The sequence below is a fragment of the Polypterus senegalus genome, chromosome 3 (genome assembly GCF_016835505.1).
Source record: "Polypterus senegalus isolate Bchr_013 chromosome 3, ASM1683550v1, whole genome shotgun sequence".
NCBI classification, from domain to species: Eukaryota; Metazoa; Chordata; class Cladistia; order Polypteriformes; family Polypteridae; genus Polypterus; species Polypterus senegalus.
In genome coordinates, this window is record NC_053156.1 from 14,988,707 (window position 1) to 15,013,991 (window position 25,285).

The 25,285-nt window shown below is 42.5% G+C and overlaps 1 protein-coding gene across 1 annotated transcript in view; it reads left to right on the top strand.

The window, feature by feature from the left end:
- The first annotated feature begins 4,856 nt into the window (after positions 1-4,856).
- nabp2 (nucleic acid binding protein 2) overlaps positions 4,857-25,285 on the top strand; it is a 43,670-nt gene continuing 23,241 nt past the window's right edge. The window contains exons 1-2 of the mRNA XM_039746671.1: positions 4,857-5,346; positions 12,057-12,178. Of these exons, the coding sequence (XP_039602605.1) occupies positions 12,100-12,178 (79 nt within the window). The 5' untranslated portion in view covers positions 4,857-5,346; positions 12,057-12,099. The remainder of the gene's footprint in view (positions 5,347-12,056; positions 12,179-25,285) is intronic.

The window sequence follows — 25,285 nt, forward strand, 5'->3', positions numbered from 1 at the left end:
CTTATTGTTTTATTTTGTTCAGATTTTGTTCTGTTGCAGCCTTGTGCAAACATTTAAATTCACTTGTCCCCCATCAAGCAACACTCAGTATCCCAGAATGACAAAGTGAAAACATAATTCTAGAAATTTTGGGAAGTTTATTAAAGACTGCAATATCTCTGCCACGTGCAAAAGTTCACTGATGACACTGCTATGGTGGGCTGCATCAGGAGTGGGCAGGAAGAGGAGTATAGGAACCTAATCAAGGACTTTGTTAAATGGTGCGACTCAAACCACCTACACCTGAACACCAGCAAAACCAAGGAGCTGGTGGTGGATTTTAGGAGGCCCAGACCCCTCACGGACCCCGTGACTGTATCATATCCAGACAGAGGAGTAGCTTCAGGGTTCACCAACAAAAGCGCGATTGACATATTGAGCGCCGACAAAACCGCGTCGGACAAATTCGCGCCGACAAATTCGCTAACTGGTTTTCGACAAATGCACGCCGACAAAATCGCGTGAGAGGCCAAGAGAGTGGGACTACATATGCTGGCCGTGATCTTAAGGACTATCTGCGTGCCGTGTGTCATAATATTGACTTCTAAAATAAACATTATTATATATGCTTTAAACTAGTAATTCATATTTAATGAAACTTTTGCGATTTTGTTGGCGTGATTTTGATGCCGCGTTTTAATCGGCGCTTATATGTCTATCGCGCAAATGTCGCGTCACTTAGCTTCAGTGACAAACTTTTGTCACTGTCTTGCTCCACTGACAGACTGAGGAGATCGTTCCTCCCCCACACTATGCAACTCTTCAATTCCACCCGGGGGGGTAAACATTAACATTATATAAAGTTATTGTCTGTTTTACCATTCTATTGATCATCATTGAGATGTTTGGAGTCCAACTGACTGGATAGATTTGGAAAAGGCACACACCTGTCTGCATCAGGTCCACCAGTTGAGCAAAAGCCAAGCCAGGAGGTCAAAGGAACTGCTAACAGAGCTGAGAAACAGGCCAGTGTCGATGAGCAGATCTAGGGAAGGCTACAAACAAAAATGTCTTCAGGATTAAAGGTTCACAAGAACATAGTGGCCTCCATAACTCTTAAAAAGAAGGAGTTTGGAACAACCACAACTCTTCTGATGAATCGGGGTAGAAGTGCTTTAGTAACAGGGGTGACAATGAATGTAACGATCTGCCTGGCTGAACTCCAGAGAAACAGTGTGGAGAAACATCCAGAGGGTCAACCATCACTGTAACACTCTATCAATCTGAGCTTTATGACAGAGTGGCCAGAAGGAAGCCTACTGTCAGGAAAATAGTATATGGAAGTTCGTTTAGAGTTTACAAAAAGTCATCTAAAGGGGTCTCTGTGCGGGTAACACACACTGCATCCACCTGGACATTTAAGGGGTGCAAAGCAATCCAGTCTACCCATCCAGAAAAGAGCCCACTTGATCATGGTCAAGGGGTCCACCAATGTTAGTGTGAAATCAGTCCTTAGCCTCAGGATCATTAGTCAGTTCTTCTCCGAACAGCTGCCATCAACATATTGACACGGGGGTGCAAGACATGGAGGAATGGAATCAGATGCTTTATGCCAGAATGGTGGTAAGTGACCCCAGGAAGGACTGTTGGCTTCTTCAGTGGACGCTTCCACCATGCCAAGTCTCCAGCAGCAACACATGCCTCCAGCTACTTTATCCACTCATGCAAAGGACTCTTGACCAATGGATGAGGAGGAGAAGCAGGTCTTCAATTCAAAAAGTCAATCTAATGAGGCTTTAGTTTCCTGTTTAGATGTGGGCTGATTTTTCTAGAAGTAACTGTTTTACACAATTTTAGAAAGAAAGCATACTTTCTACAGGTTTTGAGTTTGCAATTGGATAGCGAACAAAGGATTACGCAAAATGAGTAATGTGAGATGTTCTTCTCTTTTTTCCATGGACATTTTACGCAATGTTTGCTGTTGTATGGCACTGGTCGCTATTGCCTTCTTTTATGTCATAAACTTCTCTATATTTTGCATGACAATTTTTTCTCTGCCATCACTACAAAGTGCATGGGGTACATCCATCCATTATCCAAACCGCTATATCCCAACTACGGGGTCACGGGGATCTTCTGGAGCCAATCCCAGGGCATAAGGCAGGAAACAAACCCTGGACAGGGTGCCAGCCCACCACAGGGCACACACACACCAAGCACAATTTAGTATCGCCAATGCACCTAACCTGCATGTCTTTGGACTGTAAGAGGAAACCCACTCAGACACGGGGAGAACATGCAAACTCCACACAGGGAGGACCTGGGAAACGAACCTGAGTCTCCTAACTGCGAGGCGGCCGTGCTACCCACTGCGCCACCGTGCTGCCCCATGGGGTACATAACATGTAAAATGATACAATTTCTGGGTGGCTCATTGCATTAAAAATAAAACAACATGTCACACTCACACGACTGGCAACACGTATCACTTTAAACAACATGGTGGTTCCCATGCCTAAGCACTCATTAAAATAATATGGAGCTGTGAAAAGTAATAAAGTATGTTAAAAATATTCTTAATGAAAAATAAAAAAAGCTAAAAATATTACCCAAACGTCTGGAATGCATGTATGATACTGCTTAGGGTTTCCTGATATCTGAGTAGCCAAAAGAGGCCACCAAAAGCAGCAGGGGGAACAAAGGAGGATGCATTGCAAACTTCACTCAAGGGGTCTCCTGTAACTAGGGAGTAACCAAGAAACAAAGTTACATTGAAAAACTACTTACAAAACTAAATGAGGCTTTTTATTTTAATGTTGTAAAGTTTTCACTTAAGTATATCCTTAATCACACACTCCATTTTTCCGAGAGCCAACTCTCTACAGCAAATCCTTGTTACCAATAACATACAAAGTCAGTAGGGCCCTTATTGGCAACGGACAAGTAACTATGGCAGACTCTACACTTTTCTTTGTTCTTGTTGCATCCATCAATCAACACATCAAGGATACTTAGATTTTATGCTGTCGGAGGATTTGCATTTTCTCTTAGTAGAAGCCATATTAATCAAAAGGTCACAAAATTAATAACAACAGACACCACTCATGGCTACCGAAAATAAAAATCACCATTTTGACCATAGCTACATTGTAACTATACTAAGATCGTAGACTAGAAGTGCATGCAAACTATAGCTGGAAATCCATCCAACCATCCATTTTCTAACCCGCTGAATCCGAACACAGGGTCACGGGGGTCTGCTGGAGCCAATCCCAGCCAACACAGGGCACAAGGCAGGAACCAATCCTGGGCAGGGTGCCAACCCACCGCAGGACACACAAAAACATACCCACACACCAAGGCCAATTTAGAATCACCAATCCACCTAACCTGCATGTCTCTGGACTGTGGGAGGAAACCCATGCAGACACGGGGAGAACATGCAAACTCCACGCAGGGAGGGAGGACCCGGGAAGTGAACCCGGATCTCCTAACTGCGAGGCAGCAGTGCTACCACTGCGCCACCGTGCCGCCCTATAGCTGGAAATAAATAAGGAAATATAAATAAGCAGACTATCTTGCAAACTATAGTGTGGTCCAGATCTAATTATGCAATTTTCATTATGCTATAACTTATTAAGTTTATTACATAGAAAATCACCTGAAAAATCCCAGACCATCGAGAAAGTGTGCGAACTGACAACATGAAGAATCGCCTTCGCGCCGAACTGGAATTTTCCCCTCATAAATCAAAGTCATCCAGACAATCTGGATCTGCATAATTAGATCTGGACCACCCGGTATAGCTGGAAATAAATAAGGGAATATAAATAAGCAGACTATTCTATTGATTACGTGTCTGTGAACTGTGACTGAATAAAGTCAATGGTTAAAGTAAAAATAGTCATAAGCACCTTGAGCACAGGAAAGATGCTATATAAATAAAATATATTATTATTATTAACCCACGCTATAAATATAGAAAACCTGTACATTAGCTTTGCCTGCTGGACGGAGGATATGAGGCCAAAAATGAAAACATGTCCTCCTTTTTTTGGGCATCTGGCAACCCTGATACTGGTGGACATTCTGTATCTCTTTCCAGTTTCATTTTATTTACACTCTGAAAAGTGGTGCAAGTTGCTATGCCTATACTACTTTATGGTGTAGTGGTTAAGGCTCTGGACTTCAAACCCTGACGATGTGGGTTCACATCCTGCTACTGATGCTGTGTGACCCTCAGCAGATCACTTGTCCAGTCTGTGCTCCAACTGGAAAACCAAAAGAAATGTATAACCAATTGTATCTCAGATGTTGTATGTTGCCTTGGATAAAGGCATCAGCCAAATATGTATATGTAATGTAAACGTAACATTCAGTACACATTAATTTATCTATAATGTACATTTAAAATAACAGAAGTTGACCAAAGTGCTGTACAGCTTCCATAAATACACAAATGCATATAGACATAAAAATAAATACATCAAATCATATAAATAGTATAACAGTAGAAATAAAGTAAAAAGTTTAAAAAGCTAAAGAAAAAAGAAAACGCTTTCTGACCTGATTTAAAAGAAACCAAAGTTTGTGTTGACCTCATATAAAAAGGTCGACTGTTCAAAAGCTTAGGGGCAGCTTATTCATTCACAAGTGTCCATTGATGGTCTCCACTTAATTACACTTTTACGTTAATTACTTTAAATGAATCTGGTGCACATCAATAATGCTGCAGTTAATGTGATCTTTAGCTACGACTTGTGCTTAAAATAATGTGGCTCATAGTTTTGAATAAAAATATAAAAGTAATGCTATTTCTGCTTCGGTACCCTCAACATTTGCGGTTGTCGCCTTCTGCTCTTTCAGTCGCCGTATTGCTGCAAAACGAACGTTATGGGCGGGTCTAAGGGCGGGATAACTGCCAATCCACGTCAACTTCAGCGAATCATATTGTTGCAAACGCAATGTCAATCTTACTGTAGTTCTCGCTGTTTCTCTGTCTCAGCAGCCATGACGACGCGGTTAGCATTGATTGGACAAAACCGGATCAATCCACGCGGGTCAAGGGTTACACACGGAAGAAGTGGCTAAAAACACTTAAAATACACATACAGATGGACAATTCTAACAAATTCAGAACCTTTTGTTGGCCAGAGCCAACAACGAGACTGCAGTAAAAGAAATCTATTCAAAAAACGAATTATTAGCCGGCGGAGGGTGGGCGAAAAATCGGACAGACGGACTGTGTTGTCGTGCTGTGATCGCCGGTCCACGGAGCTTCACTCTTTCTGTCGGCATCACTATTTTCCGGCTTTACATTTCATTTGGGCACCGGATTAAACTACCGCCGCTCTCGCTGAAACAAAGGTTAGTCACTTTACGATTTCGACCGCCGCTCATTTTCTGTTGGTCGCGAGCAGCGTTGAGTTCGCGCGCTCGTGTCTGCGTTCTCGCGAGTGAGCGATTTCGCGCGCCCCCAATGTGGGTGTAAAGTCTGCGCGTGCGTGCTTCTGTGCACCGTGGACTATCACAACTGACAGTCTGTGTGGAATATAGCGCCTTTGACAAGACCACATCATCACATCGCGCCTTCATTAACCAGTGTAGCAGCTTCCTTTGCAAACTTTATTATGTGCAGATTTACACGAAGGACCCACACAAGAGACCATTAGGTGGGCTTCTTTCACAGCTCTTACTCAGGACTACAGGTCTTGTTTTCTGTGATACTCAATGTATTGCCATATATCTTTAGTTTCGAAGTTTTGATATTTACATTGCAGTGTAAAGATCTCATGCCATCAATAAAATGTAGAATATAAAAGGCTAATTTGGATATGCACACAAACTTGCTGATTTTATTGTTTGCAGTATTTTTACGATTATGAATGGTGGTGCATTTCTAATGCAGAAAAGTGCAACGTGTAGACAAGAAGTAGCGTGAATTATAAACGCAAGATGGGAGACGCTGACCTAAAGGAAACAACCTTTGCATCAGCTGAGCAATTTGCTGAAGCAATTGAAGAGGCAAATAAAATGTTAGGTTATATCGTAAAAACTGAGGAAGTCTTACAGAGCACCAGGAAGTGATCTAATTAAGGAAAGTTTCCTTAAAGGATGTTCTGGAGAGCTTTCAGGAATCTTGTGCCAGCTTTTCAATTGCTCCCTTAAAGAGCACAGTGTGTCAAAGCTTTGTAAGAGCTCAGAAATGTGTTCAATTTCAAAAATTAACTCTCCAATCGAATTTAGAGGCCGACATATCTCTTGGCAAAATGTCTGGCATGGCTGCCTTACTTTACAGGTCCGCTCCTCTTTGGATCCATTGTGATTTTAATACAGGCAGAACTATTCAGATATGGCTGTTCTTCATGCCAGTTATACACATTTGGAGAAACCCCATTACTTTGTGAGGGATACTGTTTCCTGACTTATCTCCATGAATCCTGGTACCAGGTCAGGTCAGTTTGGGGAACATGCACTGCTACAGCGCGTTGGCACACCCACCACATGACACAACACCTCAGGGTCCCGGTTGGTAAACCCCCAGGCAGACATGCGGCTTAATCCCATCCCTAGGAAATGACCATCTATCTGCCGCAGCCAGGTGTTAAGTGGGTGACCCCTTGGCCTGGTCCAGCCACTCGGGACCTCAACAGTGAGCATCCTGTGAGCAGGATTTCCCTCGGGTAGTGCTGTAATTGACGCTCCTTCACAATGCAGGTAATGTGCTTCATTCTGTACTCAGCAACACAAAGTCAAACCAGTGGTACCCAAGGATCCTCTGAAGAGACACAGTACCGAAGGAGTCCAGTCTTCATCTCAGGTCACTGGATAGCATCCATGTCTCAGAACCATATAGCAAAACAGGGAGCACCAGGACTCAAAAGATTTGGACCTTTGACCTTTAGAAAAGATATCGGAAGCTCCACATGGCCCTTTCCAGCAACCTCATAAGCTTGATATCCTTTGCAATAAATTACAGGATTTACAGGTGGACCCTGTCTCATTCTAAGGATTAATGGTCTTCCTCCTTAACAGGGAGCAGTTTGCTAAGGTTGGTAATTGTATTTCTACTGTCCATTATACATCAATAGGAGCTCTGCAAGGCACAGTGATCATCCCTAAATGCTTCTCCATCTGCACTAATAGCTTGAGAGGATCTGACAGCAATCATTTAGCTGTCAAGTTTGCAGATGATACAGCACTGATTGATACCTCTAACAATGTGGCACATTTTGAGCAAGAGTCCAAGAGGATGCCGCCAGACACAAAGCCTCCACCTAAATGCGAGGAAGTAAAAAGAGCTGTTCAATGATTTTAGGAAAGATGCTGAACCAGTTCAACCACTGGTCCTCAAAGGAGAAGAACTGGAGAGATTTAGCAGTCTTAAGTACCTTGAACCATATTGGGTAATAGCTTGAATTTTAATGAAAACATGCACGGCATCTACAAAAAAGGCCAACAGTGGATCTATTTATTTATTAAGAGAAAAACTGACATTTCAACTAGCATCCTACAGAACGTCTATACATGTCATATGGAGAATGTATTGACGTTTTCATTCCTGGCTTGGTTTTTAGACTGTTTATTTATATATATATATATATATATATAATCCAATGTGTGTATGTCTGTTTGCTTTTCACGCTAAAACTACTTAACAGATTTAGATTGGCTTTTTTCTAGAATTTGCTTGAACATTCCGGTTGACTTTGCAACTTCTATCGTCGCGCTAAGTATCATATTTCACTTGCAGGAGCGATATATTCTTTCTAATCCAAGACAGAGGCTGTGGGCTGAGGGGAGAAGGAAGGAGTGGGAGCCGGGCGGGGCTCTCCTCACTCACACGCCAGCCTCGGGGCTTACCTTGCTTCCACTTTGCTAGCGAACGAGTGAACTACTTAACGGATTTACATCGTTTTTTTTTTCTTATAATATGCTTGCACATTCCAGTTTATTTTTGCGACTTCTCTTATTGCACTAAGTATCATAATTCACTTGCAGTACCGATTTATTTGCAGGAATCTGAGAGAGATGGAGCGGGTTGAGGGGAAAGGGACAGGGCCCTCCTCACTCTTGCACCAGCCTCTGGGTGTACCTTATATCCACTTAGCTAGTGAATGAGAGAATGACTTAATGGATTTAGATTGTTTTTTTACTACAATTTGTTTGAACATTCCAGTTGATTTTGTGACTTCTCTCATCATGCTAAGAATCACCGTTTGCTTGCAGGACCAATATATTTGCGCTAATCTGAAATAGAGGCTGCGGGCCGAGGGGAGAGGGAAGCGTGATGTCAAGAGTGGGTCTCAGTTCAAGTGTTCCTTTCCTCCGCTTAGCCAGCGCTACCTTTTTGTTTATTGATTTTTAAAGTTTGTCCTGTTACACTACTACGCGGGCGGAGCCGCAGGGGACAGCTAGTGGCTAATAAAAGTAGTTTTAAGAAAATAATCCAATTGGGGTCTGCTCTCTGTGAACAGTCGCAGTTAGGGCTTCAAGAGATGTTCAGCAGAAGAGCAAAAAGAAAAGTGGATAAGATTGTAAAGAACCAGACACAAGTCAGGTCAGGTCAGGTTGGGGAGCTTGCACTGGTAGTGTACATGACGAAACAGCTTGGGATCTTGGTTGGCAACCCCCCAAGCAGACACGCGGTCCAGTCCCACCCTCCGGAAATTACCCTTTATCTGCCGCAGCCAGGTGTTACATGGGCGACCCCTTGGCCTGGTGCAGCTACTTGGGTCCCCAACAATGGATCTTACGAGCTGGGTCACCCTCAGGGAAATGGGCCACATGGCCGTAGTGGCGTAACTGATGCTCCCTCACAATGCAGGTCATGTGCCTCATTCGGAACTCCATTAGCAACACTTTTGGTGCTTTTCCACTGCATCGTACGGCACAGCACGGTTCAGTGCAGCTCACCTTGGTGCGGCTCAGTTCAACTCGGTTTGCGTTTCGACTGCAGTTTAGTACCGCTTTAGAGTGGCCGGGATTATTCACGTGTCGTTATAGTTGTGGCTGTTGTGGTCCTTTATGGCGCTTTTCCACTGCATAGTACGGCACGACACAGTTCAGTTCAGCTCACTTTTGGGGGGTTTTCCACTGGGAACAGTACCTGGTACCTGGTCCTTTTTTTAGTACCACCTCCGCCGAGGTTCCAAGCGCGCCGAACCGTTACCAAAACGTGACGTGTAAACTGCTGGTCACTGATTGGCCGGAGAAAATCGTCATTACTGCGTCACTGGCTATTCTTTTCTTTATACACGCGGAAGTTTGTGTCCCGTCTCTCCATCGCTGGACGCAGTTTGTTGCATAAGTAGATGAATGTTTCTTCAGACATTCGAAAGTTCTCCAGCCACTGAGTGTTTGTAAAACCGGGAACAATCACATCCCACCACTCTGAAGCACGGTTAAATGTCCAAACAGATGGTCTGTTGCGGCGACTTTTTTGCAAAATGTGGAAGATCTGTAATATACAGAATCAGCATTTTAATGTTACACTGGCAGTTAAGTTCATTTTATGCTTTGCAACAGTGAGAAAAGTTAGCTAGTGATGTGCTTTTTTTAGATGCTTACCCTTGCGTCGTCGAGCTAAAGTGTTGTCGTTGTCTGCGTGTTGTTGTAAAAGTTCCACGGTGTCACGGCAGTAGAGGCGGCGCAACTATAACGACACGTGAATAATCCTGCCCACTCTAAAGCGGTACTAAACTGCAGTGAAACGCAAACCGAGCGAACTGAGCCGAACCAAGGTGAGCTGTACTGAACCGTGCTGTGCCGTACTATGCAGTGAAAAAGCACCTATCTACTCCTGTAGTCGCTCTTCATTTTTTTTAACTTGTCCCTACACTGTTTGTAAGTCCGATGGTAGCCGTGTGTGCCCAAGAACTTAGCGACCTCCTGAAAAACTTTTTCATTCCGCGTCGCCCCATCCAGCTCTCGCTGGATCCGCTCCTCGGCTACCAACGAGAGGAACGTCTGTACTTCCTTAATAGACCACAAAACAGCCATTTTTGGTTAAAACAAAATGGTGCGTCCAAACCTTCGCTGGCTGTGCTAAAAATCTAGCGGGTCTGTTGTGTCTCGTATCGCAAGTTCAGTGACGCAGTAATGACGATTTTCTCCGGCCAATCAGTGACCAGCAGAGTTTACACGTCACGTTTTGGTAATGGTTCGGCGTGCTTGGAACCTCGGCTGAGGTGGTACTAAAAAAGGACTAGGTACCAGGTACTGTTCCCGGTGGAAAACCCCCCAAAAGTGAGCTGAACTGAACCGTGTCGTGCCGTACTATGCAGTGGAAAAGCGCCAAAAGTCACACCAGCGGGACCCAAGGATTCTCCTAAGAGACACAGTACCAAAGGAGTCCAGTCTTCATCTCAGGTCACTGGGTAGTGTCCATGTAACCATATAGCAGGACAGGAAACACCAGGACTCTAAAGACACAATGGTCAAATAATTGGTTCCAAAGTTTACCTTCTGGGAGGTGATACTTGCTCCCAAAATTTAAAACAAATAGAAGTAGAAGTATTTTTATACCAACAGTAGTAACATTTTTAAATAATCCAAATTCAATTTTGTTGAAATAAGTCATTTTTTTCTAGAATTCTGTTTTTATGTACGTAAATATGTGACTAATTTGTATTTTATTGCATGTATTGCATGCAGAAATGTGTTCTTGTATGTTGCTGAAATAGAGCAAGTTTTTAGTTGTGGACATTAAAGGTAAACTAAACTAAATAAAGGAAGGGACGTTAATGCGAAGACAACAGTATATGATGCACTCATGAAACCGCATTTGGAGTACTGGATTCAGTTCTCATCACCACGATACGAGAACGACATAACGACACTTGAAGCGTGGCAGAGGAGAGCAACCAGGTGTATCCCTGGGCTTTAGAACATGCCATACAGTGACAGACATGGACATTTAAACCTGTTTAGATTCAAGCAGAGGAGCCTGCATTCAAACTTCATCCAGGTCTTCAAAATCCAAAAAGAAATTGATCAAGCGGATCCAGCAGAATTCTTTCACTTTGACAATGATTCACATATCTGAGGACACTGGTAAAAATTGAGCAGAATTACATTTAGGTCTGAATCCAAGAAGCATTTCTTTATGCAACGAGTTTTGGGAATCTGAAACAAACCACTGAGGCATACAGTTGAAGCAGAAACCTTGATAGGCTTTAAGAAGGATCTATTAGCTTAGTTTAGTTAGCTCTATCTATCTATCTATCTATCTATCTATCTATCTATCTATCTATCTATCTATCTATCTATCTATCTATCTATCTATCTATCTATCTATCTATCTATCTATCTATCTATCTATCTATCTATCTATCTATTTAAACAAACAACCTTAATAGACTGAATGGTCTCCTTTGTTTGTCAAATGTATTATTATCTTCTGTTGTACATGTTGCAACGCTCAAGTGGAGCAAGCTTGCTGCAGCAAAAAGACATCCTTGATTAGCAACTTTACCTGACAGCGTTATGCATTGGCTAGACTGGCTAAGTTTATTATGACACTCTTCACTATCGGAGTGAGCTGCTGAATCTGCATCCTGGAGGCCCAGTTGTGAAAGCTCCACGCACAGAGCCTGGTTATGTACACATGGATGATGTATCAGTGCTGCAGAACATGCAAAAGGCGATGCGTTTAAAATGTTATGCATTGTAGAAAAATGAGTAATTGTAGGGCGGCACGGTGGCGTAGTGGGTAGTGCTGCTGCCTCACAGTAAGGAGACCTGGGTTTGCTTCCCAGGTCCTCCCTGTGTGGAGTTTGCATGCTCTCCCTGTGTCTGCATGGGTTTCCTCCCACAGTCCAAAGACGTTCAGGTTAGGTGCATTGGCGATTCTAAATTGTCCCTAATGTGTGCTTGGTGTGTGTGTGGGTGTGCCCTGCGGTGGGCTGGTGCCCTGCCCGGGGTTTGTTACTGCCTTGTGCCCTGTTCTGGCTGGGACTGGCTCCAGCAGACCGCCGTGACCCTGTGTTAGGATATAGCGGGTTGAACAATGACTGACTGACTGAGTAATTGTGCAAATATCTGTAATAATGGAATTTTATCATTTTTTTCTGCAGGATTTGCCCCACTGGTCACCCTAGAACACCTTACTTGTCCAATATGACAACTGAAACCCATGTTAAGGACATCAAACCTGGGCTTAAGAACCTAAATGTGCTCTTCATAGTCCTTGAAACAGGTAGGAGGCACCATCTTCCTCAGTATGATCCTGGGTCATGTGGTAATCTACCATTTTTAAATCTAAATAAAGAATGCTTTTAATATTATAGTATGGTACAATGAATTTGAAAAGTATCACTTTTTTATGTTTTCTTATTTTGCAGCCTTGTGTTAAAGTTTTTTAAATTCATTTCTTCCCCTCTCCAAGCAACATTCAAAACCTCAGAATGCCAAAAAAAAACAACAGAATTTTAAAGCACTTTATCAAATAAAAAAAAACTGAAATATCACATTGACACAAGTATTTAGACCATTTGCTGTGGCACTTGAAATGTGGTTCAGGTGTATCTTATTGTATTGAACATATCAAGATGTTTCCAAACCTATTTTATAGTTCACCCGTGGTCAGTTTAACTCATTGAACTAATTAGGAAATGCACCCAGCTCTCTATAGAGGGTCCCTACGGAGTGAGAAAAAAACAATCCATGAGGTCAAAAGAACTGCCTGCAGTACTTGGAAACAGAATTGTGTCAAAGCACAAATCTGGGAAAGGCTACAAAAAAAAAAACTTGTGCAACATTGAAGATTCCCAAGAGCACAGTGGCTTCCCTAATTGTTAAATGGAAGAAGTTTGAAATGGTGACTTTAAAATAAGTTCATCAAGAACACGAGGACACAGTTGGAAACTTCCATCCATTATCCAACTCACTATATCCTAACTACAGGGTCACGGGGTCTGCTGGAGCCAATCCTAGCCAACACACAGTGAAAGGTAGGAAACAAATTCCAGGCATGGCGCCAGCCTACTGCAGAACATACACACACACACCCACACACCAAGCACACACTAGGGACAATTTAGGATCGCCAATGCACCTAACCTGCATGTCTTTGGACTGTGGGAGGAAACCCACGCAGACACGGGAAGAACATGCAAACTCCACGCAGGGAGGACCCGGGAAGCAAAGCCAGGTCTCCTAACTGCGAGGCACCGTGCCACCCCAGTTGGAAACTTGCTAAGGGGAAATTTCATGCAAACATTAGGAAGTTTTACTTTGCACAACCATAGACACTTGGAATAAGCAACCAAGTAGTGTGGTGGACAGCTTTGAGTAGTGAGAAAAGCGCTATATAAATGCAAAGAATTGTTATTATTAATTATTGTTTGGAACAACCATGACTCTGGCCAACCTGCTGAACTGAGCAACTGGGGAGAAGGGCCATGATAAGTGTGGTGACCAAGAACCCAATGGTCATTCTGGATAAGCTCCAGAGAACCTGTATGGTGATGGGAAAATCTTCCAGAAGGACTACCATCACTGCAAAACTCCCCTGATCAGACTCTTCAGTAAAAGATACATGGATGCCTGCTTGGAGTTTGCAAAAAAAAGGCACCTGATGGAGTCTCAGACTGTGAGAAACAAGATTCTCTAGTCTGATTAAATCAGGAGTAGTGTAATGCTTGGAGTAAACCAGGCACCACTCATAACATGTGCAATACCATTCCAGTGGTAAAACGTAGTGGTGGCGGCATCAGGGCCTGTGAGACTAGTTAGAGTCAAGGGAAAACTGGAATGGTGTAAAGTACACAGATATCTTAATGAAAACCTGCTCAGAGCATTCTGGTCCTCAGATTGGGATGATGGTTCAGCTATCAACAGAACAATGACCGTAAGCACAAAGCAAAGGTAACACAGGAGTAGCTTAGGGTTAACTTTGTGAATGTCCTGGAGTGGCCCAGCCAAAGCCTGGAACTGAAACCAAACAAACATCTTTAGTAGGACTTGAAATTAGCTATCCACCGCCAGTCCCATCAAACCTTACAGAGATTGAGAAGATCTGCAGAGAACAATGTCAGAAATCCCTCACATCCAGATATGTGCAGCTTGTGTCAGACCGTAGAGTCTAGGCTAGAATTGCTTTCACAGAGTCTTCAACTAAGTACTGAGTAAAGCATCCGAGTACTTGCATCAATGGGATATTTCAATTATTTATTTTTAATAAATTTGCAAAAAAATTCTAAAATCCTGTTTTTTCTTTGTCGTTCTAGAATATTGTGTCTTGCTTGATTCGGAACACATGAATTGAAATGAGTACAGCACAAGGCTGCAGCATAGCAAATTGTGAAAAAAGTGACGGGGAATGAATACTTTAAAATCCACTATATGTAAAGTCCTAAGTTTACCTTTTTGAGCAAAACCCTTCCTGAAATTTTGCCATGCTGAGGATGCATTATTTTGCTGTTAGAGTCATTATTCAATTTACCACGATTCTACATGTAAAAGAATTCAGTCCGTCAAAGAAGACAAAAAAAATTTCTATGTAAACTGGAAAAAAGTGAATTTTGTAAAGATAAAGGTCTTTTTCTAGGTTATGAAATAACAAGCAGGTTTGGTCATGGACAAAACTTAAATCACAGCTGTACTCAAGTGAGATTTAGAACATTAGAACAATCTAAAGTCCAATAAAGCTCGCCAGTCCTGTCCACTTGATTCTTCTTAAAAAACATTGAGTCGAGTTTTGAAAGTCCCTAACGTCTTACTGTCCACCACACTACTTGGTTGCTTATTCCAAGTGTCTATGGCTCTCTGTGCAAAGAAAAACTTCCTAATGTTTGTATGAAATTTCCCCTTAACAAGTTTCCAACTGTGCCCCTGTGTTCTTGATGAACTTATTTTAAAGTCACCATCTCAATCCACTGGACTAATTCCCTCCATATTTTTAAACACTTCAGTCATGTCACCTCTTACAGCTGGTTTATACTTCACTCTCAGAACATGTACGCGCACGCATCATGGCTGCCACACGTTCCCAGCATTCATTTGATGCATCCTCTGAGCCCGTTCTCAGAAATTAACGCAACACATGCACGAGTTGCAGTACCAGCAAAAAGTTGGGGGGCTTTGTGTGATCAAGTCGGAACGTGACGTCAGAGTCTCTGTTTACTATCTACATGTGACAGCTAGCTGCTTTGCGGATCGCACAAGACTGATGTGTCTGCTTCAGTGTTTGATGAATGGTTTGATGTGGGAAGCAAAATGCCAACATACAAATAATAATAATAATTTATAAATAATAAAAATATATAATAATAAAATTAAATAATTAAAATAAAAAAATAAATAAAATATATATAATAATTAGTGGGTTCCCCCCGCTCACTTTGCTCGCCAACCCCCCCTTGCCTGTGCTACATGCCAGCCACTTCACATCTCTGCCACTTGTGTTGTAAAGAGGGGGGCTGAACTCACCCCACAGAGACGCGGTCACTCCTCCGAAACCCCCTCTTAAACGGTGATACAATGGGAAACAAAACAGGGTTTTTTTTTACCTCCTCTTTGCTTGATCAGCTGCTGGCTTGCTGCTGCTGCCATGCTGTGTGATCTGCATCTTACATGGTGCTTCGAACATTTAAAATCCTGTACAGCAGCTGTCTTACTCTTTGTCTTTTATTTCCGGCCCCGGCCATGGTTAAATCTTTTGGCCTAAACTCTGTCTTGCGGAACGTGAGTTCTTGATATTTTTTTACTTTATAGTTTGAAAATGGAATAAGAATCTGAAAATCTAACATCACATTAAAGTTCGATAAATTCTGAAAAGAATGATAGCAAACATATATATGTAGCTTTTAAAATAAGCCTGATTTAAAATGTGACAATAAACGTGACATAAAATCGTTGCACTTTTAGGCGTAGGATTTTATATTTAGAGTAGATTTATATTCAAGCGGCACATATTCCCCATCATAATGATATGATACATTTTAAAGATTTCACATACCATCTTGTGTGCCGTCTTTTTTTTTTGCACCTTCAGAACAGCATCAGAATGTACGGCGGCGTATTTGAGCCACAGAGAAAAAAAATTAGGGGCACAGTGAAAAGGTCTATTTTGTGATTAAAGTGGAAATTTCGACTTAAATTTTGAAATGTCCACTTTAATCTCGTAGTTTACATTAACATTAAATCATCTTAAAATCGACCCAGTTGTTAATCGCTCTGTGCTTCTGGGGCTTCCTCCTGCATTGACAGCGGCGGCAATCGCCACACAGAACACATTAAATGTTTGATATTCCAACTCTCTACACATTTAGAATCCTTAGATTTGTACTTGATATCACTTTCATGATGAAATACATTAAACTATCTATATTACATTTTACAGATAAATCGTTAACTTCATTTAAATAATGAATACTGTTAATAATTACACATGTGGGGGCGACACAGTAGCACAGCTGTCTTGCAGGGAGTCACGTCCCTTGTGTTCCCTGCCTAGTGTTTGCGTGTTTTCCTGGCTGGTTTTCTCAGTGTGCTCCAGTTTCCTTCCAAAGACATGCAGGTTTGGGGATTTGGTGATGCTAAAATGATTCCAGTGTATCTGAGTGCTTGTATTCACTTTGCAATGGGCAGATGTCCCATCCAGGGATTGTTTCTGCCTCATGCCCAATGCTAGCTAGAATGGGTGCATCCCTAGATTGATGCATTTAATCATTAAACATTCATCCTTTTCAGAGATATTTCGGTAAGGTATCCTAGGAATTTAATGGGTGTTTCAGGCAATTCACAACACAGTGAAGGTGAACCTGTTCTCACCGTGATGATATCTCGCACTTCCACCTGGTGGAATCTTCCAGATTTACTTAAAGTATGCTCACAAGTATAAACAGTACAATGCTTGCGTAGCAGTAATGTCTGCAGGAGCACATGTCCCATCGCCTGAAGTATAAACCCAGCCATAGATGGCTTCTGGCTGGAGTGTCCTTTGTCTCATTCTCTGCCTCAGTTTTGAAACAGGATGGAGGCATTGTGATCTCCTATGACCTGCTGTGCCCCATTTTTCCCACCTGTTGTTAATGAGAATGGAGTATACAGTGTATATATACAATGTAAAGGGAAAGTATTCACAGCGCATCACTTTTTCCACATTTTGTTATGTTACAGCCTTATTCCAAAATGGATTAAATTCATTTTTTTCCTCAGAATTCTACACACAACACCCCATAATGACAACGTGAAAAAAGTTTACTTGAGGTTTTTTCAAATTTATTAAAAACTAGCAAAATACCCGCACTTCGGAGAAGTAGTGTGTTAAAGAAGTTATGAAAAAGAAAAGGAAACATTTTGAAAATAACGTAACATGATTGTCAATGTAATTGTTTTGTCACTTTTATGAGTGTTGCTGTCATATATATATATATATATATATATATCAAAATACCAGCGATTCGCAGCGGCGAAGTACTGCATTAAAATTTTTATTAAGAAGAAAATTAAACCTTTTTAAACTGAGAGAACATATGCCAATAATTATCTGTTAAGGATCTCTTTGTATACCACGTTGTCAGTTCGGCCCTCCGGTTGTAATATGACCAAGCTGTGCGCTGAGCTTACTCTTGAGCATGCAACGTACAGTTAGCCATGTAAACAGTAATCTTGTCTCAAATCTCACAGCTTGGATTGCTGCTGTCATAATCGGTTTGAGTTTCATGGTTTGTTTCATTTACGACAGTATCTGCAGGATTTGTTGTGTTGAAGTGACATTCGGCATCTGTCAAGCGTTGTAAGCACACAACCGGTTTCATCGATAACTTCACATCCAGCTTTTGAGAGTTTAAACATTCATAAACATCAAAGTGTCCACTACTGAAATCGTCACCTGTGAGTCTAAGATGTTTAAGAGGCACTGGCGGTTGTCGAAAGGTGTAAAATATTTGGCCATTTCGGTACACTTGAAAGCGACAACCGAACAATTCAGCGGCAGCCATCAACTCACATGCAGAACCATAGGTGAAGGGCTTAAGCATTTCACTCTTCTAGTGCTCCTGTGTAGTCTAATTATCTCCTGTACCGTCATCAGTCCACACCTTGAACCTGTCCCAGTCATTCAATACATAAGACACAATGTTCCTCCGGATATCAAGAGTGAGCCTGATATGGCCGTGCAATATGTAACACAGAGAATGGAAAAGGTAGGTGCCATCTCCGGGCATGGAAACCACTCGGTAAGTGACAGTTCTTTGATCGATGGTGATCACCTCGATAGACATGGTAATGGGGGTACGATTGGAATGATAAAGGAAATGGGTACCTGAGCAATGTAAAGTAAGTCTAAAATACCTACACATTAACTATAATTGTAATAAACAAACAATAAAACAGTGGAGAAGCCGTGGATTAAATAAAAAGGCTGTAGTTATCAGCAGGGAGACGTGAATCCTGTGGCGAAGCAAGGAAGGGAATGTAGAGACCGGAGCGACGGTCGGCCTTATATAGGCAGGCAGCCAACAATGTGAGGAGGCATTGGGATGGGGGACCCAACGCCACCTCACACGGTGACCGAGCTGCAGGCTGTGGATGTATATCTATACTAATAAACGGCAAAACCCTCACTGACTCACTCACTGACTGACTGACTCATCACTAATTCTCCAACTTCCCGTGTAGGTAGAAGGCTGACATTTGGCAGGTTCATTCCTTACAGCTTCCTTACAAAAGCTGGGCAGGTTTCATTTCGAAATTCTACGCGTAATGGTCATAACTGGAAGCTGTTTTTCTCCATTTACTGTAATGGAGATGAGCTTGAAACCCGTGGGGGCGGAGTTTCATGTGACATCATCACGCCTCCACGTAATCACGCAGTACGTAGAAAACCAAGAAGAGGCCCAAAAAGTGCTGAAGAAAACATGCATTATATAATTGAGAAGGCAGCGAAACAATAAGAAGCGAGCGAGTGACATATACAACCATATTCATGAGTTCTGCTACTTCGGAAACAAAGCACGATGTAAACCTACACTTTAAATTAAGTTCATAGACAGGCTGTCGCTGGCGTTTGTAATTTAGTGCCTGCCCATATAAGGCAGTCCGTCAGCGGCAATCCAATAGCAAACTGCCACGGGTAAATATTCATGGGTGAAGGACTGTCCTTATGCAGAGGAAGATGAGATGGTCAGGGTGGTGTTTGGCACAAACTCAGCGAAACTGCGAGAGAAAGTTTTAAGTGCCAGGACTAAGGTAACATTAGATACAGCCATGGACATAGCACGACATGGCACCAGCACAGCTGGGAAACTTCGATGCATGTACGGCGGCTCACATGAACTGGCGCAGTGCACAGACAAAAGCAACAGTTCCAAAGAGCTGAACAAAAGCGAATTACACAATTGAAAAGGCAGCAAAAAATATGAAGCGTCTGATACATACAATCATATTCATAAGTGCAGCTACTGTGGAAACAAAGCACACGGTGGAAAAAGTCAATGTCCCGCTAAAGGAAGACAGTGTAAAAAAAACCTGTGCATGCAGTGTGTCGGGTCTCAGATAAAGAAGAAGACGAGCTGTTTATTGATGCAGTAAGAAACGAATCGATGAATGAAACCTGTCATCTTTACAACGATTGACAAACACGGAATGTAACTTGAACACAACACATCCTACAAATACGAACCTGATTGAAAGAAATAATGATAATCAAATCCTTGATGACAGCAACACTCAGTAACACTCACAAAACAAATACTGTATATTGACAGTCATGTTACGTTATTTTTAAAATGTTCCCTTTTCTTTTTCATAGCTTCTTTAACACACTACGTCTCCGCTGCGATACGCGTGAGCTCAGCACACAGCTTAGTCATATTACAACTAGAGGGCCGAACTGACAACGTGGTATACAGAGATCCTTAACAATGAATTTTTACATATTTTCGTTCAGTCTAAAAATGTTTACTTTTTTATTAATAAAAATATTCAGACAGTATTTCACCACTGCAAAGCGCGGGTATTTTGCTAGTATGTACATAAGTAGTATTCAGTTAGCGTTGGGAACCCGTGTACCAAGTTTCTTGAAGATGGGCCCATAGGTAACAAAGACTGTTGAAAAGTTCAATATGGTGGCCGACAGTTGCATCATACCACCGAAATAAGTACGTACATTGGTTTCGGTTAGTGCAGGGAAGCCGCCTACCAAATTTCAAGAAGATGGGGCCATAAATAAGAAAGTTCAACATGGCTGACGTTGTTGACCATTATGACCATTACGCGTAGAATTTCGAAATGAAACCTGCTTAACTTTTGTAAGTAAACTGTAAGGAATGAGCCTGCCAAATTTCAGCCTTCTACCTACACGGGAAGTTGGAGAATTAGTGACGTTTAGAAAAGTACTGTGAACGCTGGCCCGGACACACACAGACGGACAACATAGTTCCACCCAACACACGTTTATTTGTACAATATTTACAAATTAGTGCAGTCACAAACCCCAGTGCCTCCAGCACCGATTCCCCCACTGTCCAGGCCACACAGTTCTGTGCCTCTCTTTCTCCTGGCCGCCTCCAGTCCTCACTCCAGCTCCGTCCTCTTCCACCCGACTTCTGCTAATGACTGGAGGGAGGCGGCCCCTTTTATAGGAACCTGGATGGGCTCCAGCTGCTTCCCAGCAATCTCCTGCGGACACCACCCGTGTGGCGGAAGTGCAGGCTGCGCACCCGGAAGCCGTCTGGGTGTCCCCTGTCGTCTTCCCCCACACCAGGAAGTGCCGGGCTCCCGGGATAATCAGGCACTGGGGCGCCGCCTGGCGGTGGCCACAGGTCCCTACAGGGGTGGGCTTCCAAGCCCTCAACCCGAGGCCTCCAGCATAACCAGGACGGACGCCCCCTCTCAGTCTGGAGGAGGCACAAGCCCTCCTCTGGTCCTCCTGGGCGTCCCGGCCGGGCTCCAGCCCCGGTCGGGGACCACAGTACGTACATCGGCTTTGGTTAGTGCAGGGAAGCCACCTACCAAATTTCATGAAGATAGGGTCAGCCTTCAACCTACACAGGAAGTTGGAAAATTGGTGATGTTGGAAAGTTCAATATGGCGGCTGACAGTGGCGTCATACCAACGAAATAAGTAAGTACATCGGTTTCGGTTAGCGCAGGGAAACCGCCTACCAAATTTCGTGAAGATGTGGCCATAAATAAGAAAGTTCAACATGGCGGACATTGTCGACCGTTATCGACCGTTATGACCGTTACGTGTAGAATTTCGAAATGAAACCTGCTTAACTTTTGTAAGTAAGCTGTAAGGAATAATCCTGCCAAATTTCAGCTTTCTACCTACACGGGAAGTTGGAGAATTAGTGATGAGTCAGTGAGTGAGTCAGTCAGTCAGTGAGTCAGTCAGTCAGTCAGTGAGGGCTTTTCCTTTTATTAGTATAGATAAAAAAACTGAGAAATCCCATGTCCATAAGTATTCACAGCCTTTGCTCAATACTTTGTCGATGCACCTTTGGCAGCAATAACAGCCTCAAGTCTTTTTGAATATGATGCCACAAGCTTGGCACTCCTATCCTTGGCCAGTTTTGCCCATTCCTCTTTGCATAACCTCTCAAGCTCCATCAGGTTGGATGGGAAGCGTTGATGCACAGCCATTTTAAGATGTCTCCAGAGATGTTCAATCGGATTCAAATCTGGGCTCTGGCTGGGCCACTCAAGGACATTCACAGAGTTGTCCTGAAGCCACTCCTTTGATATCTTGGCTGTGTGCTTAGGGTCATTGTCCTGCTGAAAGATGAACTGTCGCCCCAGTCTGAGGTCAAGAGCACTCTGGAGCAGGTTTTCATCCAGGATGTCTCTGTACATTGCTGCAGTCATCTTTCCCTTTATCCTGACTAGTCTCCCAGTTCCTGCTGCTGAAAAACATCCCACAGCATGATGCTGCCACCACCATGCTTCACTGTAGGGATGGTATTGGCCTAGTGATGAGCGGTGCCTGGTTTCCTCCAAATGTGACACCTGACATTCACACCAAAGAGTTCAATCTTTGTCTCATCAGACCAGAGAATTTTGTTTCTCATGGTCCGAGAGTCCTTCAGGTGCCTTTTGTCAAACTCCAGGCGGGCTGCCATGTGCCTTTTACTAAGGAGTGGCTTCTGTCTGGCCACTCTACCATACAGGCCTGATTGGTGGATTGCTGAAGAGATGGTTGTCCTTCTGGAAGGTTCTCCTCTCTCCACAGAGGACCTCTGGAGCTCTGACAGAGTGACCATCGCGTTCTTGGTCACCTCCTGACTAAGGCCCTTCTCCCCGATCGCTCAGTTTAGATGGCCGGCCAGCTCTAGGAAGAGTCCTGGTGGTTTCGAACTTCTTCCACTTATGGATGATGGAGGCCACTGTGCTCATTGGGACCTTCTAAGCAGCAGAAAGTTTTCTGTAACCTTCCCCAGATTTGTGCCTCAAGACAATCCTGTCTCGGAGGTCTACAGACAATTCCTTTGACTTCATGCTTGGTTTGTGCTCTGACATGAACTGTCAACTGTGGGACCTTCTATAGACAGGTGTGTGCCTTTCCAAATCATCTCCAATCAACTGAATTTACCACAGGTGGACTCCAATGATGCTGCAGAAACATCTCAAGGGGGATCAGGGGAAACATGATGCACCTGAACTCAAGTTTGAGCTTCATGGCAAAGGCTGTGAATACTTATGTACATGTCCTTTCTCAATTTTTTTTATTTTTAATAAATTTGCAAAAATCTCAAGTAAACTTTTTTCACGTTGTCATTATGGGGTGTTGTGTGTAGAATTCTGAGGAAAAAAATTAATCAATTTTGGAATAAGGCTGTGACATAACAAAATGTGGATAAAGTAATGAGCTGTGAATACTTTCCGGATGCACTGTAGGTAGACAAATAGGTAGATAGCATTTTATTTGTCTGAAGGGGAAATTAAGCTTTTACAGAAACCCAAGAAATACAAAAATAATACTACAAACAACAACAGCCACCCTCAAACACCTGAAAGAATTGCAAAAGAAGAACTGCTGGCTTGGAGAGCAGTCACAGTGAGGTGACTGGCATACTTTGCTGAGTGAGTTGGCCAAAAGTTCTCAGTGCTGGTTTGTCAGAGGATGTGCAGGATTGTTCATAATGGCCATCAGTTTCGCTTTCATTCTCTGTTCCTCAAATACCTTGAATAGGTCGAGACTGCACCCCATAACTAAATGTTCCTTTTGAATGAGCTTATTGATCTGATGGGACTTTTTTGAAGTTATGGTACTGACCCAACACACCACACTGGCTATCATACAGTCATACTACCCACATTGAAGGGGTGCAGTCTCCTAAGAAAGAAAGAGTCTGCTCTGCCCCTTCTTGTATAGTTCCTTTTGTTACGAGACCGGACCAGCCTTTCATTGATGTAGACCCCCAAATACTTGTAGGAGTGCAACATAGTGGTACTCAAAATATTTTGAATCAGGGTCCACTTTGCTAAAGTTAAATTTTGCAGGACACCACTTTTTTCCCCCGAGTGGCACTTGATAGCAAAATTCTGCATTACATTTTCCAGATTTACTTCACAAAAAAAAAATTTACATGAAAAATGCTAAAACTCATTCAATGTTGCTGTATTTGTGCTTTAAAATACTAGATTTCTGCCAGCGATCCCTAATAACCCTTTAGCCTGGAAGATTAATTAACAGCAGGCAGCCTGTCAGCACTGCTGCACATGGCAGTGGTGGCTTGGAGTTTAAGAACTGCCTTGGCTAGATGTGGGATCTACAGACAGACATCAACATACGTTTATAAGAGACCTGCCGATTGACCGCAATCAGCTCGACCGAGAGAAACTCAAGTTTAAAGTAGTGTTTCATGAGGGAAACAGAAAGCGAGATATTGGGGGCAACCACAAAAAGCAAAAGAAGTGCAGCAGAAATGTGTGGAATTGAAGCAGTGTGCTTTGTGGTAGTAATTTTAGAGCCATTTCTTATGTATCTAAGTATAGTGGCTAAGTATTACCAATGTCAACTACCACCCTTGATTGCTGCAAATAAATGTTTAATAACTACTAGGGAGCTCTGCCCCTGCTCACTTCGCTCACCCACCCCCGGGTTTGGTTAACCGGATATACAATTTAAAGAGACTATTTTCATGGGAATTGTTACATACTCTTTCAATCCTATGTTGCATCGCCTCTCCGTGATCATAAATATACACCTGACCGAATTGTGGCTTCTTTGACATTAAACTTGTCGTTGCTTTAATTGTTGCAGGACCACAGATTCACATAGCGTATGGTCCTGAATCGTGTAAATCTACGTTTTGAGCACTGAATGATGCAATCACGAAAGGTTTATTGTAGACTCTGATATTTTGCCTGTAGTGTTTGTGGATTTCACTTTCACCAAACAACAAATCTTTTAATTCTTGCAGATATGCCCCTTAATTGAGAGGCAACATACTTTTTCCTGATGGCAACTCGAATTAGATCAGTGAAAGGCAACCTTTTTCGAGTTGTGGCGCACTAAATCCAAAAATTTTCTTTCGGTGCATCTGAGGGACTGCCCATAAATAAAGTCATGACGAGAACAAACTATGTATGAATTTTTCTAGATAAAGTTTAATTAAAATTACCGTAAATAAAAAGCTAGTGATAATTGTTGAGAATTGAATTACAAGGAAGTATCGAATGCTTGCGTCACAACAAAATGTTTTTCACCACAAAGAACTGGAAAAGGTCACTGAGTTTACAAAGTTTACTGTGTTGATCAGCGGTGTCAGAGCGAAAATGAGGTTAATTTTTCCATAGTAATACTCAGACGATTAAGTGGTGAGAGCTGCAGCTACAGCAATACTCTCTCGTCGGCAAGAGCCGAAATGTAGCGTTTGTATTTTCTCGTTCTATATTTGCTCCGCCTTCTTCTGTCCGTACAATGAGCGAGATCTTCTAACAACGAGACTTTTTAAGTCCCATGAGATGTGTTTTTGACACCACTGGTGTTGATATTATGATGAATGGTGAACAGCGAAAATTTTAACTTGCATTCAAAATAAATACATACATCTGATTAACCGTTACCTGTTTTTCCAACATAAAATATATATTTTTAAACATTATCTTTTTAATCAACCAAAAGTTCAAAAACACTAGCAATTTTAAATATTTTACAAAGCGTTTTGGGCCCTAGAAATTTCCACGGCGGGCACCAGTTGCCCGACAATGAATTAGATAATCTACAAGTCTCCGACTCAAATGTTAAAGCCTTACAATATCTACATACTTCTGACATATCACTTTTGTCCATATATTTCATCTCTTTTTGCTGTTCCGTTATTTCACCGAGTAATAATTTCCATTTCTTTGTG